Source organism: Vicia villosa, linkage group LG4 (genome assembly GCF_029867415.1).
Source record: "Vicia villosa cultivar HV-30 ecotype Madison, WI linkage group LG4, Vvil1.0, whole genome shotgun sequence".
Taxonomy (NCBI): domain Eukaryota; kingdom Viridiplantae; phylum Streptophyta; class Magnoliopsida; order Fabales; family Fabaceae; genus Vicia; species Vicia villosa.
The window spans coordinates 16,357,963-16,373,582 of NC_081183.1; the positions used below are offsets into that span (position 1 = coordinate 16,357,963).

Sequence of the window (15,620 nt, forward strand, 5' to 3'; positions counted from 1 at the left end):
TGAGTTAAACTACAACTACACGATTATGCATAATCATTCTATTAAAATAGTTATCTTTCTCTCAAAACAATCCATGGATCAATTTCTGAAATTTTTTGATATTCCACTAAAAAAATAATAAATGTACTTTCTCCACCATGTTCACATGCAATCCTAAATGTTCGGATACATTTTTTCATCCTAAACTAACTTTTTTGAATTCATCTTAAATCTGCTTCTCCAAAACTAATTCAAAAACATGCTGAATTTGCAGCTTGCTTGCTACAACTTTTTCATAAACAAAATGAATGTCTATCTCTGTGTGCTTAGTTTTAGTATGTAGAATGAGATTATAAGAAAACATAATTGCATTGAGGTTATCACATAGTAGTTAAGTTCTAAAAAAAGTGACTAAAGCCACAACAATTTTAAGGTTGTGTAAGCAGATGCTCCATATCATGCTCCATATCTTGCCTCAATACTTGATAGTGCCACAAGAGATTATTTCTTTGAGCTCTAAGAGACCAACTTAAGACCAAAATAAACACAAGATCCTAAAGTTGATAATCTATCATCAGAATTATTGACTCAATCTGAATAACTACAGATCCATAGAAAATTGTTGAAGGGGATTAGTTGGTGAGAGGATGAAACCTTGCACGATGATCCCACTAGGTACCTTAGAATTCGTTTGACCTTACTCCAATGAGTCTCAAGTGGATTGACCATGAATTTACAAGCTTTGTTGACATAAAAAGCAATGTCGGATCGAGTAATTATAACATATTGCAATGCTCCAACTGTTCAACTGTGGAGAGTTGGAACTGAAAGTGTATTAGTGCCATGTTTGATAAGTTTGCACTTATAGAACATTGGTGTACTAACTTCATTAACATCAACCATGTTTCCTTTGGACAAGAAAACCTTTGATGTATTTTGTTTCTGTCAAAATCATATAGCCATTAGACTGATAATACATTTCTTGTTGGACATGTGACTTCAAACACAAGAGGAGAAAATGAATTGTGTAGTTCAGAAAAACATGACTTTGAAAAAATATGTGGGTTAAAATAAGAGTTTAAAAACATTTTGAAAATAGTCTTAGTATTAAGCAGCGGAAAAAATAAATTAGCAGAATTATAAATTATGGAAAATAAAGAGTTAAGGGAAAAAGAGATCATCGATGTCAAAATCATATAGCCATTAGATTGATAATACACTTCTTGTTGGACATGTGACTTCACACAAGAGGAGGGGGTGAATTGCGTGGTTCATAAAAACATGACTTTGAAAAAATTTGTGGGTTAAAATAAGAGTTTAAAAATATTTTGAAAATAGTCTTAATATTAAGCAGCAGAAAAAATAAATTATCAGAATTATAAATTATGGAAAATAGAGAGTTAAAGGAAAGAGAGATCACCAAGAATTATAGAGGTTCACTCAAACAAGAAAAAGACCTACTCCTCTCTCCAATAATTGATCTTGAAAGTATCCAATAAACTTGAGAGTTTTTAGTAGGTTATACTGACGAACCCTCCTTATACACGCAAACTAAAGTTTGAGGTTGAATTCTAACAAAACAATAGACAATAGAGTGAAGCGGCGAGTCTTCATTCCAATGGGCGTATATAAGTGGTTAGTCTCCTTTCCACGACAAACTTTGCAAGCTTTTAATACCATGATGAGCTCACGAACCTTAAACCTTAATTTTATACCGGGCTAATCAATAACCTTTGAGATTTTAGTATCGAGCTAATCTTGAACCTAATTAAGCTTTTAATACTCGGCTAAGCTTTAACCTAAACTTGGTTTTACCACGGGCTAACCAAGAACTCGTGTGATTTTAATACTGGGTTAATTTCAAACCTAATAAAGCTTTTAATATCGGGCTGAACGTTAACCTAAACTTGGTTCTACCACGGGCTAACCAAGAACCTATGAGAGTTTTTATGAAAGGTTGAGCTTTTGAATCTAAACAAGAGTTTGGTCACTTAATCTCCAAACTAAAACTTTTTACGAATTTAGCTTCTAACCAAAATAATATCTAATTAGATAAAATTTTCAACCAAGATATAAACAAAAGTTTCTTAGTAACTTATATATCTATCATTCCAAAATTACCACTTCTCACTTGCAAAAAAGACTTTCTCAAAAAATACTTTGGCTAAAAACTTAGCGAGAGATAGTAAAAATTTTTTAAAGAAAGAATGTGAAGTATGAAATAAAACTCGAGAAATTAATTTTAATACTTGATAATCGATTAACACCTAATATTAATAAATTAGATACCCAAAAAATAATCGGTTATAAGTTAATAAAATGAAATAAAAGTAACTAATTACATCCCTTTAACATTGAGCATTTAGAAAATGCCTATGTTTAGGGATATCAACGGGGCGGGTCGGGAACGGGTATTACCTCCCTCAAACCCAAACCCGAATCTCCAAACAGTCCCCGTTTCCCGCCCCAAACCCAAACAGGGATGGAGAATTAAAACAAAAAACCCCACCCAAACGGATTCGGGTTGGGTTCGGGTATCCCCGCCCCGCCACCATCCATTTAGTGAAATCAATTTTTCTAATAGAAATAATCATTTTTTCTAAAATTAACTTAATAATAAAATGAAACAATTTCAAAAAAATTTATACATATATTTCAAATATTTTAAATAATAAATACAAATCAAAATATCAAAACTTTGACCACATATTTAATATTCAAAATTATCAAAAATATATAATAATATACACAATGAAATAAACGGTGCGGGTTCGGGGACGAGTTTGGGGTGGGTACTAGTGTCCTCATTACCCGACTCGTTCTCATATTTTGTAATCGAGGAAAACTCAAACCCGAACCCAAACTCAGTCAAAGTGGATTTTCCCCGTCAACTTCAGGACGGGTTTAGATGAGTACCCGGGGTACGAGTTTTATTGCCATTACTCAGTCAGGGCGGGTTTAGATGAGTACCGGGGGTACGGGTTTTATTGCCATTACTGAGTCACTAGTTCCATAGTAGTAGAAGAAGGCGTTTGATTCTCCTAATAACAAAAGTTCTAGACCATTCTAACACACGACAAATCAAGACAAACACTCCTTCCCATCCAACGGTCGAAATCACTCAGAACCTTCAAGATCAAATCCCATCCTCCCTCGTTCACTTCTCCTTCAACAAATAAAAAGCCTAATCTCATTCTCACCCTTTCTTCATCTTCAACTAACACACTCTCCTTCGTTATCCAAAACCAACAACCATTTCTTAAACCCTAACTTCCATTTTCACTCTCCCCCAATTCAACCATGGCTTCAACCTTCTCAGCAACAACTTCCTCCTGCAATCTCTCCTCCTCCGCCGCCATTTCCTCCTTCCCATTAGCCGCCGGCAAGAGAGCCGCAAACAAAGTCGTCCTCGCCAGGAAAACTCGCAACGTTAAAATCTCCGCCATGGCGAAGGAGTTGCATTTCAACAAAGACGGTTCCGCTATTAAGAAACTTCAGGTATGGAGTGAATCAATGATAGTTAAAACTTAAAACGACTATGGAATTAGCGTTTTGGAGTTTTGATGTTTACGTAATGTTTTTATTGTTGTAGAATGGTGTGAACAAGCTTGCGGATCTTGTTGGAGTTACGCTTGGTCCTAAAGGAAGGAATGTTGTACTTGAGAGCAAGTATGGTTCGCCTAAAATTGTTAATGATGGTGTCACTGTTGCTAAAGAGGTGCGTATTTGAAGTATTAGAACACTATGTATGAGTTTTCATTCTAAGAATTTTACTTAATTTTTATGTTTAATTGACTGAGTTTAAGTTCTATGAGTTTTACTTAATTATCATGTTTATGTGATTGGATGAGTTTAAGTTTTGTGATTTTTGATTGGTTTTTAAGTTTATGTGATTGTATGAGTTCAGGTTCTGTTATTAGTTCTGTTATTATTACTTGATTTTCATGTTTAAGTGATTTTATGAGTTTAGGTTCTAAGGATTTACTTGTATGTTCGGTTTAGCTTTTAGAAGGGTCAAAAGCAGTTTTGAAGATGGAGAATTGATTCTGGAATGATTTTGAGGTGTTTGGTTCTTCTGAACTAGAATTGATTCTGCCTCCAAAATTGATTCTCCTTGAAGCTACAATTTGTAGCTTTTGAGTTTAAATGTTATTTTTATATTGAAATTTGTTGTTCAACTCACTTTTAAATGATTTTATTCAAACATAAATCACTTTACATCCAACTCACTTTTAACCATAATCAATTTTACAAACATACATTTGGCTTTTATGTTTAAGTAAATTGTATGAGTTTAGGTTCTAAGAATTGACTTAACTTTTATGTTTTAGTTAATGTATGAATTTAGGTCCTATGATTTTTTTCTTAATCTTCATGCTTATGTGATTGTTTTTTTAGTGAATTATTTATGTGGGTGTTTGTTTTGATGGATTATTTTTGGTTTGGATTGAAAAGGTTGAGTTGGAGGATCCAGTTGAGAATATTGGTGCCAAGTTGGTGAGACAGGCAGCTGCCAAGACAAATGACTTGGCAGGTGATGGAACCACAACCTCTGTTGTTCTAGCTCAGGGCCTTATTGCAGAAGGTGTAAAGGTAGGTTTGTTAATTTGTGTTAGCTGGTTAGGATTGTAGAATGAGTAACTAGTAAGTGGTTAGTTATGTTTGGTTTGGTTTTTGCTTATTTATTGTTATGCTATTGGAGCCTCATTTCATGTTAAATTTGACAGGTTGTTGCAGCTGGTGCTAACCCTGTGCTTATTACACGAGGCATTGAGAAGACATCAAAAGCTCTTGTAGCCGAACTTAAGAAGATGTCAAAAGAGGTGAATCATTTACTTGTTCTTTTTGTGTATATGCGTGTTTAAACATTTTTATGTAGTGGGTTACTTAAAACTTCCCATTTCCTTGCATATATTAGTGTGCTTCTTAGAAGAGTTGTGGTTGTGTGGATTGCAGGTTGAAGACAGCGAATTGGCAGATGTGGCAGCAGTCAGTGCAGGGAACAATCATGAGGTTGGAAATATGATAGCTGAAGCATTGAGTAAGGTTGGTAGAAAGGGTGTTGTGACACTTGAGGAAGGAAAGAGTGCCGAGAACAGTCTATATGTTGTTGAAGGGATGCAATTTGACCGTGGTTATATTTCACCCTACTTTGTTACCGACAGTGAGAAAATGTCTGTTGAATTTGAGAACTGCAAGGTACCACATTTATTTATTTTTCTTCCTGTTACTTGCAGTTATTTTAAAGACAATCTTATGTATTTACTTAAAAAACTCAAATGTTATGTTTGTTATGCAGTTGCTTTTAGTTGACAAAAAGATTACCAATGCAAGGGATCTTATTAACATACTGGAGGATGCAATTAGAAGTGGATCTCCTATTGTGATCATTGCGGAGGATATTGAACAAGAAGCTTTAGCAACTCTTGTTGTAAACAAACTTAGAGGATCTTTGAAGATTGCAGCACTTAAGGCCCCTGGGTTTGGAGAACGCAAAAGCCAATACCTTGATGATATTGCCATTTTGACAGGAGGTTATTAAATTTAGACAATTCATTCATGACTCTGAGATGGTTTTGTTCAATTTGGAAGTATACATTTCATCTTTTTGTGTCCAGCTGTTGGTAATAATATGCATCTTCTCAATTCACTTGCAGGTACTGTTATCAGAGAGGAGGTTGGCCTTTCCTTAGACAAAGCTGACAAAGAGGTTTTGGGAAATGCTGCCAAGGTGGTCCTCACTAAGGATACAACCACAATTGTTGGTGATGGAAGCACCCAAGAAGCAGTTAATAAAAGAGTTTCACAAATTAAGAACCAAATTGAGGTTTCCATCTCTCTCTCACCTCCCACTCAATACATTTGCATTGATGTGCAAGGTTTTTTAGAAATATTGTGCACCTATAATTACTAATGAAAAATATTTTGGAGTTTAGTAAGACTAATGTACATAATAATAGGGAGATAGTCAGGTGTGTACGCATGCACATGGCTGGTCACATATAGGGGGAAATGCCTTAAGAGTCTGTTTATAAAATAAGAGCATGGGAGATTGATACTGTTTATTGTGCTCTAATGAAATATGTACTCATTATTTAGGCTGCAGAGCAAGAATATGAAAAGGAGAAGCTAAATGAACGGATTGCAAAACTCTCTGGTGGTGTGGCTGTAATACAGGTAATGCGCCCACTGACATGCAATAATATTCTAGCTTTAAACATCTCAGCATGTCATATTAAGTAGTGAAATTTTGTTATATGTGTGTAGGTTGGCGCACAAACTGAGACAGAACTCAAGGAAAAGAAATTGAGAGTTGAAGATGCTCTTAATGCTACAAAGGTGGCGTTTATCTTTCCGAAGCTGTTGATTGTTTAATTATATTTCTTGTTCTATGAACTCATATTTATTGACTTTCAGGCAGCTGTTGAGGAGGGTATTGTTGTTGGTGGTGGTTGCACTTTGCTCAGACTTGCATCAAAGGTGGACGCAATCAAGGAAACCCTTGCAAATGATGAAGAAAAAGTGAGTCATTATTTGATATGACAATATGGCAATACCTCAATTTTCAAATGTTTTGGGTGCTTGAAAGTATATCATTATTTATACTTAACATTCGGATTACGGGCTGACAACATTGATATGGTGCAGGTTGGAGCGGACATTGTTAAAAGAGCTCTTAGTTACCCTTTGAAATTAATAGCTAAGAATGCTGGTGTAAATGGTAGTGTTGTGAGTGAAAAGGTAAGGAAATCAGCTTAATTTAGAATACCTTGTTAATTGTTTTGCTTGTGCTGATGTAATTTGTATTTTGTATAGGTTCTATCCAGTGACAATCCAAAATATGGTTATAATGCTGCCACCGGCAAATATGAAGATTTAATGGCTGCAGGGATCATTGATCCAACAAAGGTGATTTATTGTTTGAGTGTTTCAACTATCTTTAGCTTCCTGTGGAGTTTACTATTATTGTATCTTCTTTCATTGGGATCTTAGAATTAGATTTGAATGCCTAAATCATCAGTAATGATTTGTATATGAGTGTTTTAGTTTCAAGTTTCAACCTGTTTTGGGTTTTATGACAGAACAATAAGGTTGATATCATACTCTCTTGTGCAGGTGGTCAGATGTTGCCTGGAACATGCATCCTCTGTTGCCAAAACCTTCTTAATGTCAGACTGTGTTGTTGTTGAGATAAAGGAACCTGAAACTGCACCTGTTGGCAACCCCATGGACAATTCAGGATATGGTATGTAGAGGAGAGCCGACGATAGCTGCTGCGAGAGAAATATTTTTTTCACCTTATTTCTTTGATGTAATACAAAATTCTGTGGCTATCTAATTCATAGCAACAAGTCCCAATCAAAGACGGACTTCTGTAGCATGGTGAGTGAGCTAGATCAGTGACATTTTTGTTTATTGAAATTAATAATTTTGAAAGGTTTTGCAAATCACTTTTGTTACTCCTATGAACAGAAGAACAATTGCTGTGTCCAAATGTGAAAATGAGAAAAATGAGTCTAGATTGACAAGTTTCGAGGATGTAGTTTAAAAGTAATTCTCACACAGTTTGGTTTCGGAATGAGCTCAAAATTAACTAACTTATAGACCTGATAAAGTTCAGTTCATAAACTTGAGGCGGGAATGCCTACAGCTACTTTAGAAAAACAACAGAAAAACAGATAATTATTGTTAGTAGGGTTTAGGATTTATTTTGGGTACTATTACAATTTGGTAATCGTATTTTATTTATATATCTAAGTATAAATTTCTTATCCCCTGACATGAAAATATAAGGTTGAGTAACTGCGTATTTTCTTTGATAACAGTTAATGCTTGCAAATAATTTTATAAATTTGTATCAAGCATAATATATATATATATATATATATATATATATATATATATATATATATATATATATATATATATATATATATTAAATCATGTAATAATATTGTTATATTTTCAAATCAATTTTTCCTTTTGAATAAAGTTATAATATAGTAAGAAAATCAGAACACAAAAAGAGAGGGGGAGAACCCTCTCAAGCCGAGACGAGGCTGAAGCTAAAGAACGGCAAATTAATCTTATTCTTTATAAAATATACCCTTAAAAACAGAGTAAGAGAGTTAAATGAGTAAAAATCAGTCATATATAAATCTAGATTAGTAAGGGCATCCGCATAACTATTGTCTTATTTTTAAAATAAGAAACAACAAAATTCTATTGAGAAATTCTATTGAGACTAAATTAAAATAATTAATTTATTAATTTTTAATCATCTAAGGAACACTATATAGAAGATTAAATGCTTTAGTCATCGTTGTTGAGTCTGTTTTCAACTAAACATGTGTCAATTCTTCTCATGAGCGAACTCAATTGCTTGCATAACACCTGAGAGTTCTAACATTGAGAAAATTTGAGGCACTTAAAAAAGAAGCAAAAGCTCCAAACAAACGACCACCATTGTCTTTTGCTAAATCCCCACTGGCAGATATACCGGAAGGAAAGGTTGAAGGTCTATCACAATTCAACTTTATCCAATCCCTTGGAGGGGTAGTCATAAAACCTCCTGCTTTATATTCTTCTTTCTGAGTGGCGATGGAGAACCTATCTCCTTTGATCACCAATTGCGGTAATTGCGAAATCGAGATGTCACAAACACCCTTAAGCGCTTGAGCAAACGACTTCAAGGGCTGCGGAGGTGGAACATTGGCTGCATCTAGAACCTTGATTGAAAGGGGTTCAGTAACATGAAGGTTGTTAGATGTTGTTTAATGAAATAGATAAGTGAAATTCATGGCTAGGATCAAAGAAACATAGTGAGGAAGAAGGGGAAAACGAGCCCGATGCCTAGGGTTTTTTTCTCGGTGTAAGTTTTTTTTTTTACAATCCAAATCAATTACACAACTCTTATTAATCTAAGCACTAAAATAACATAAAGTATATAAAATAATTTCTAAAAAGAGAAAAAGTAAAACATAATTTTTTTGTATTTTGATTTGAATACAAGTCTTCCTTTATATAAGAGAGAAATTTTAACTATTTTTTTTTCATGTTGATGATTATTTTATTTTATTTTTTTCATTATTAAAATTATAGTCATCTGCACATCGCATAGAGCCATAATCAATAATATTGAAGGAATATCAAGACAAACTTTGAAAACAAATTATATAGAAGATCAAAAAACTTTTTTAAAATTAATTAAATTATTTTAAACTAATATCTTACTTTAATCAATACAAAAAATCTTAAGACAAATTAAATTGAAGATCAAAAAATTAATTTTTAAAATAGATAGACTAACATCTTATTTTTAAAATAGATAAATTAATATCTTATTTTGATTAAAATGAGAGGACTACAAGTACATATAATTTTTTTATATATTAACATAAACAATTGTATTTTGGATATTAATAGTTCGTATGCTTATATAATAGGGTGTTGACTCTCTTGAAGGAGAGTTTTGCCGTCCATCATGATCCTATCTGATTTAAGAAATTAATTTCTATAATTGAAGCTGTGGCTGGTGGAGAAGAAGGAGATCAAAGGGAAAAGCGTATGCACATTGCTTCTTTATCGCGACAATGGGGTATGTCTATGATTATGACTGCAAGTGCACTGTCTATCGCGTAGTTTTAAAAGATATCGAACCTACAGGGACTAAGAATCGACCTAATGTAGTTAATCGCTACTACGTAAATCTAAGGCTTAATATCTGATTGATTAGGGATCAGACGGGAATTCAAAAGAAATATTATTAAATTAAATCACGATAATAATATCGGTATGCAATGGTCGGACTTCGGGGATCTAGTAAGCCATCGATGCGGATCGTAATTTAAAATCACTTTTTTGGAGAAATCATTAGTTTAAAAATCCTCCTCTCACACTCTCGTGTTTATTGATTATGATTTCACTATTAAACCTAAGTGAGCGCTCTCGCTGTATCAATTAAAGTTCAAAGTGATTTTTGAAAACCAATGAAAACTAATTACCCTTAAAGCGCTCTCGCTGTATTTAAGGTTAATGCCTAATTTCTAAGGTCCAGTTAAAATCTCAAACTCTCGTTTTTATTGATCCTAACTTCTATTGTTTTTAACTCTCGTTACAAAACAGTTTAATTAAGCGTTTAGAAATATCATTCAGACAAATAAATTTGATTAATAAACTACATCGACAGATTACTCGATTCCCTCGGTTATGTGACCTTACATACCGATAAAAGGTATTTAGCCGGACATGGTTTTAGTAGACAATTCAGAGTATTTATAACATATATTAAATGACCCGGACATAATTTGATAAATTAACATAAACAAACAATAGTAATTAAATGCAAATAAATAAACCTGAATTAAATTGCAAACTGGAAAATTGTATCTTGCAGTACCGAATCTTGAATCTGGGACGAAAATAAATGCTGAAAACAAAATCTACTCCTAAAACTAATACGAATTCTGAAGCTTGAAAAGGAAATTGAATTGCAATAGTATTTTCGCTGTGGAAATCTATTGCAGAAAATGGTTTGGAAGAAGTAGGCTTGAACTGGAAGTTGAAATTGTAGAGAACTAAACTTGACGACAATAGGGTAAAAAAAGTACGTAACCCTTTCAATAATTCTTGAAGGGTTTATATAGAGCTCTCAATTCTTGGATTTCTAACTTGTCTCGTAGCAGTTGCTGTTCTTTCGGCAGAGAAAATGGAGGAGAGAAAGTAGCGTAACGTCTCTTCTGGGCTTGAGTGTGTGACTTACGTCACACACATATATTAAGGGGGTGCCGAACGGATGGGGAAGGGCTACGCCGACCGGCAGGTGGCCTAGTGTGCCATCCGGATTCAGTCTTGTGTTCTGGGCCTCTTTCTTCTTCCTATTCACACCTCCTTATTTAGTTGCTCTTTTAAGCAATTCTTCTCCATTTTAAGTCCTTTTTCCGACCATTTCTTTTGCGAGCTCCGATTAAATAAATCCTGAAAACAAATAGAAATACCGGCATAATACAAAATAAAATAATAAAACCGAAATAAAATAGAATAATAATGCATGTAAATTAAGCTAAATATACGATACGTTTTCGCGTTATCACTTCTGTAATGAGTAGTGTCTCGCGACCGAACAACTCTTCGAAGGGCATTGTCAAAAGCTGGATAACTGAGATGATGCCCGTGAGTAGAGCTGTTAAAATAGGCTACCCGGTCTTAAACGTGCGGGTCCTGGACTTTTTAGGACTGGGTCAAAAAGGCTCTATGTAATATGGGCTCAATAATTACTACCTGAGCCCGACCCTAGATGAACTTCGGACTACCCGACTCTAAATGGACTTTTTTATTTAAAAACACTAAAAATTAAAACTCCATCATAATATTTATTATAAGTAAAATTAAAAATTATATTATTTTAAATATAATACATTTTTAAGTACTATATTATCTCTTATAAATACTATAATTTATTTCTAAATACGATATATGTCTAAATTTTATAAAATAATACTTGAATATTTAACATAAGAGAAAAACTAATATAATATGATTAAAGAATGTTGGTTATATTAATGTATAATATTTAAAAGAGGAAGATTGAATATAATAGAGATAAAATTTAGTGAGGCGAGAAAAATCAATAATGTGCTATTTTGGAGAGAGACAATATAAATATTAATTATATATTTTTTAAAATTTATAATTATGCGGGTCTAATGAGCTATCCACGACCCACATGAGTTAGCAATGAGTAGCAGGCTTATTAGGACTGTGCTAAAAAAACTGGAAAATATGGACTATAATTTTAAGGCCCAAGCCTTATGATTTATCGGGACTTATCCCATTTTGACAGCTCCACTCGTGAGTAAAGAACAAGGAGAACTTCAACCATGAAGCCACAAAGGTCAATCCTAGAATTTTTAGACGACAAAAAATGGGTGGAGAAATTCTGAATAGTATCTTCTATCTAGTTTTAACAGCCACAATGGCCAACTGTAATGTATTTAGGGTTATCATCAATGATGAGAGTTCCTATGATATTATGTATGAAGAAGTCTTTGAAAAACTAAGAATGAAGAAGGAAAAGCTTTGGCAGTACAAAGGCTTTAATTTGCTGGCTTTCAATAGAATTGTTACCCATTCATGGAGTACATTGAGCTAATGGCCACCTTTAGAGAAGGGAGGAATACCAAAACCGTAAATCTGCAATTCTTAGTGGTTCCATGCAAGAGTGCCTACAAACGCATTATGGATAGACCTTTCGCGGCTGCATTTGGTGCGACAACTTTCCAATGCATCTCAATATCAAATGCCATAACGTACATGATGAGCCGGTAACTATCAACACCTACCTGGCCGAAGAAAAGAAAACTCATAAAGCTCTAATTAGTTTCTTGAGCGAAAAAGGAAAATAAAAAGTATTGGAGATCAACACGGCGTCCCTGATAGAACAATTGGAGAAAATGGTTATTCGACCTTCTAAGAGAAGAAGCAAAACTACTAACAGTAAATAAATCAGAACATGGGATCCAAGACCCTAGAGTGCTATCGAAAACACTCAACGAACATGATCAAAGAAATCTGAACCAAGGATAAAAGAGCTCTGGGGTGCTGCCTCAAACGCTTTAAAGTGTACAACTATAACAATCAAAACATCACAACGACAATACATTACAAAAATGGCGATAAAGAGACTCATTTACCTCTTAGAAGAGTACCATTGATGAATATGATTTTGTTCTTGAAGGATAATGCTTTATTCAACAGCCAAAAATCATGATCCTTAAGAGGAGTAGTAGCCAAGGTGGTAATGAGATTTTCGCTTGAATGGAGGAAGTAAGAGCTTCTTTGGTATTGAGATAGGTCTTTGGGGGGTTTTGGAATGATGAACTGGAGGTTGATTGTTTTCATTAACAAAGAACGCCGAACTCAACATGGTGGAGAATAAAAGAAAAAAGGATTTTGGAATCAATTATTGATTGGGTACGACATAAGAAGATGATATAATGAAAAACCTTTGAGTTTCTGCTAATACCATATTAAAGTTACTTTGCTAAATCAGAATAATATATTGGATCAAATTAAATGAGTTTTGATATAAATAAAATTCTGTTAGTGATTATTATATTACATGGTTGCTCTTTCCACCCTTAGTGGTGAATAGTCACCCTTAAGAAACCCGAAAATTACTTTGAAATAGTACGGAAGTTAACTTCCACCCCATTTTGCCGAAAAATGATCCTAAGTTGACTTCCGAACACCCATAGTACACATCAAAACACTTCTTAAATGAGCCACCCCCAGTTTGCCAAATGATTGATGGAAGGGTGAGTCAGGAAGTTAGTTTCCGAACTAACCCCTAGACACATTTTGAACTCATGATAGTGTGTTTATTTCACAACTCAGTGGAGAATTCAAAATTTAAGTTCCAGACTAACCCTTAAGACAGTACATTTCCCTCATGAGCAATAAATTTGTTATAAATTTGATATATTTTATATAAACCTTAGATTTTAAGCCATTTATACAAAAGTATGCATAATTATTAAAGTAGTGAGGTGTTTGAGGAGGGACTTCTAGGACTTCTGAGGCAGCAGCAGCAGAGACACATGTCTCTGGTAACACGATGCCGGAGACACATAAATCGGAAAGAAGATACTTCTGCATCTAATGAAGTGATACCAACGACTCTACCATATCTCAATCTTTCGTGGTTGTCAGATATTTTGCCTTTAATTAAACTAAAAAAATCAAATCATAATCAAAAAGGTCAAATTTAGGGGACAAAACAAGCAAAATCAAACAAACTATGCATATCAGGAAAATCTTAAAGTTAACTTTCGTAATCCGTCCGTAATCCGTCCGTAAGTTAACTTTTGTATTGGACAAACTTAGAAGAACACAAAATCAGTAGCATTTCGGACACGTTCGGAGTTTTAGTTCCAAATTTTAAGAATATTATTGATTTTTTTACTAGTGTATGAACATCTCTGAGAGCACGAAGAATAATACTCTTATATTATATAGAGACCATTTTAACTGAATTGCAACAGAATAATACAAATGGGTTGAAAGCATAAGGAGGCCCAACAAAAGATACATTATTATAAGCTAACACTCTTCCGCATATTCGCTTATATGTTCTGCATCTTTTGTTTTCATATAACACAATAATAGTTTCTATAATATGTTGTAAAAAATAGATTACATTATTTCTATTTTCTATAATATATTGTCTTGCTTATGTAGACAAGCATGTCCACACAAAGAAACCAAAAAAAGTTGAAAGTAGGTTATGTTTATGTTGCATGTTGCATGTATCTTCTCCAAGTTTCTGTTAATTGTCTAGAATCGTAGCAGACCACATATTTAATATACAATATATTATCAGTTATTAACTAATAGTATTGATCATATTTGTTCTGTTGCAACCACACATATAACTCCTTTATATAATACTATAATATTGTTATAGTTTAGAAGCACATATTTTCTGAGAGAGTGACACATGGTTCATCTCCCCCACCAAATGCATACATACATGATACATGCTCTCAAAAGTTTATTTAGGTAAGAGGGTTTTCTCACAAGGTATTTTTGCATTATCTTAGTTTTTTTTTTGTTTTTTTCATTAACTAAGTGTATTTTATACTTCAATATATTCAGTGTAGTCCAACTTTTTTGGATCCAATATATCAGGAAAACTTTGCCTCTTCAGAATTCCAACGGCCTTTTGAAGTGCATTATCTAAACCCTTATCACGCATTTACATTGTCAGACAGTTGTTTGAAGTTGTTGGATGTAGTTTGAAATTTTAATTTTAAATTTGAGAAATGAAAGTGCTGATGCTTCATAATCATAAAAGTGAGACGTATCAGTTTTTTAACAATTTATAGATTGTGTGAAACTTAACAACCACTCATATATGAATGGAAGAGCTTCTCCCAGAGAGGAGCATTGTAGATATACTGATATTTGAGGGAGAATATTAAAAAAAAAAAACAAATATAAGTTGAAAGTGTTGAAAAAATAAGTGTGAAAAGGTGCTACATTGATTAAAAAAATAGAGAATCATCATTTTATGCGTGAGAGAGCTGACACATCAGTCACCTTAAAATTTTGAGTGAATATGAAGTGTGTCTCCCATAAAATGTATTGTTTATAAAAGAAAGACCCGATAAAAAAATCAAGAAATGCCCATATGTAAGATTGTGCATCTATGATTTATATATCTTTGTGTTCAAATAAACCAAACCAGCCAATAGAAAACTTCAAAACCGAACCGAACCAAATCAAAATTGCGAAAAACCGCTTTTAGCTAGTATGTGTTTCTGCCATTTTATAATGGAACCGCGCGATTTGGTTTGGAGTTTGTATTTTATAAATCGAATCGAACCAAACCAAACCGCTATGTTACAAAATCTTACTAATCAATATATATTTAAAAAAAATCAACTAATATTATGTGTATATTTTATCATATTCTTTGTATGATATTTATTTTAATTTATATATCATCAAAAAGCATTATTCATTTATAAATAATATTTATAAATATTTCGACAAAATATATTTTATCGTATTCTTTGTATAATATTTATTTATGAATGTAATTTCATGTATATCATTTTTTAGACCTAAGATAAAAAACA

At 33.3% G+C, this 15,620-nt stretch overlaps 1 protein-coding gene across 1 annotated transcript; it reads left to right on the plus strand.

The window, feature by feature from the left end:
• The first annotated feature begins 3,141 nt into the window (after positions 1-3,141).
• LOC131594586 (ruBisCO large subunit-binding protein subunit beta, chloroplastic) lies at positions 3,142-7,427 on the plus strand. The gene is made up of 13 exons (XM_058866761.1): positions 3,142-3,477; positions 3,572-3,697; positions 4,435-4,572; positions 4,707-4,802; positions 4,936-5,178; positions 5,279-5,513; positions 5,637-5,806; positions 6,079-6,156; positions 6,247-6,318; positions 6,397-6,501; positions 6,628-6,720; positions 6,796-6,888; positions 7,096-7,427. The coding sequence occupies exons 1-13, from the start codon at positions 3,280-3,282 to the stop codon at positions 7,231-7,233; spliced, it is 1,785 nt and encodes a 594-aa protein (XP_058722744.1). The 5' UTR covers positions 3,142-3,279; the 3' UTR covers positions 7,234-7,427.
• Positions 7,428-15,620: the final 8,193 nt, after the last annotated feature.

Bases quoted from the DNA above. Each gene is read 5' to 3' on its own strand.
- LOC131594586 (XM_058866761.1), top strand. From the start codon at position 3,280: ATGGCTTCAACCTTCTCAGCAACAACTTCCTCCTGCAATCTCTCCTCC. The intron at 3,478-3,571 runs GTATGGAGTGAA...TTATTGTTGTAG, and splicing joins CCGCTATTAAGAAACTTCAG to AATGGTGTGAACAAGCTTGC. The intron at 6,157-6,246 runs GTAATGCGCCCA...ATATGTGTGTAG, and splicing joins GTGGTGTGGCTGTAATACAG to GTTGGCGCACAAACTGAGAC.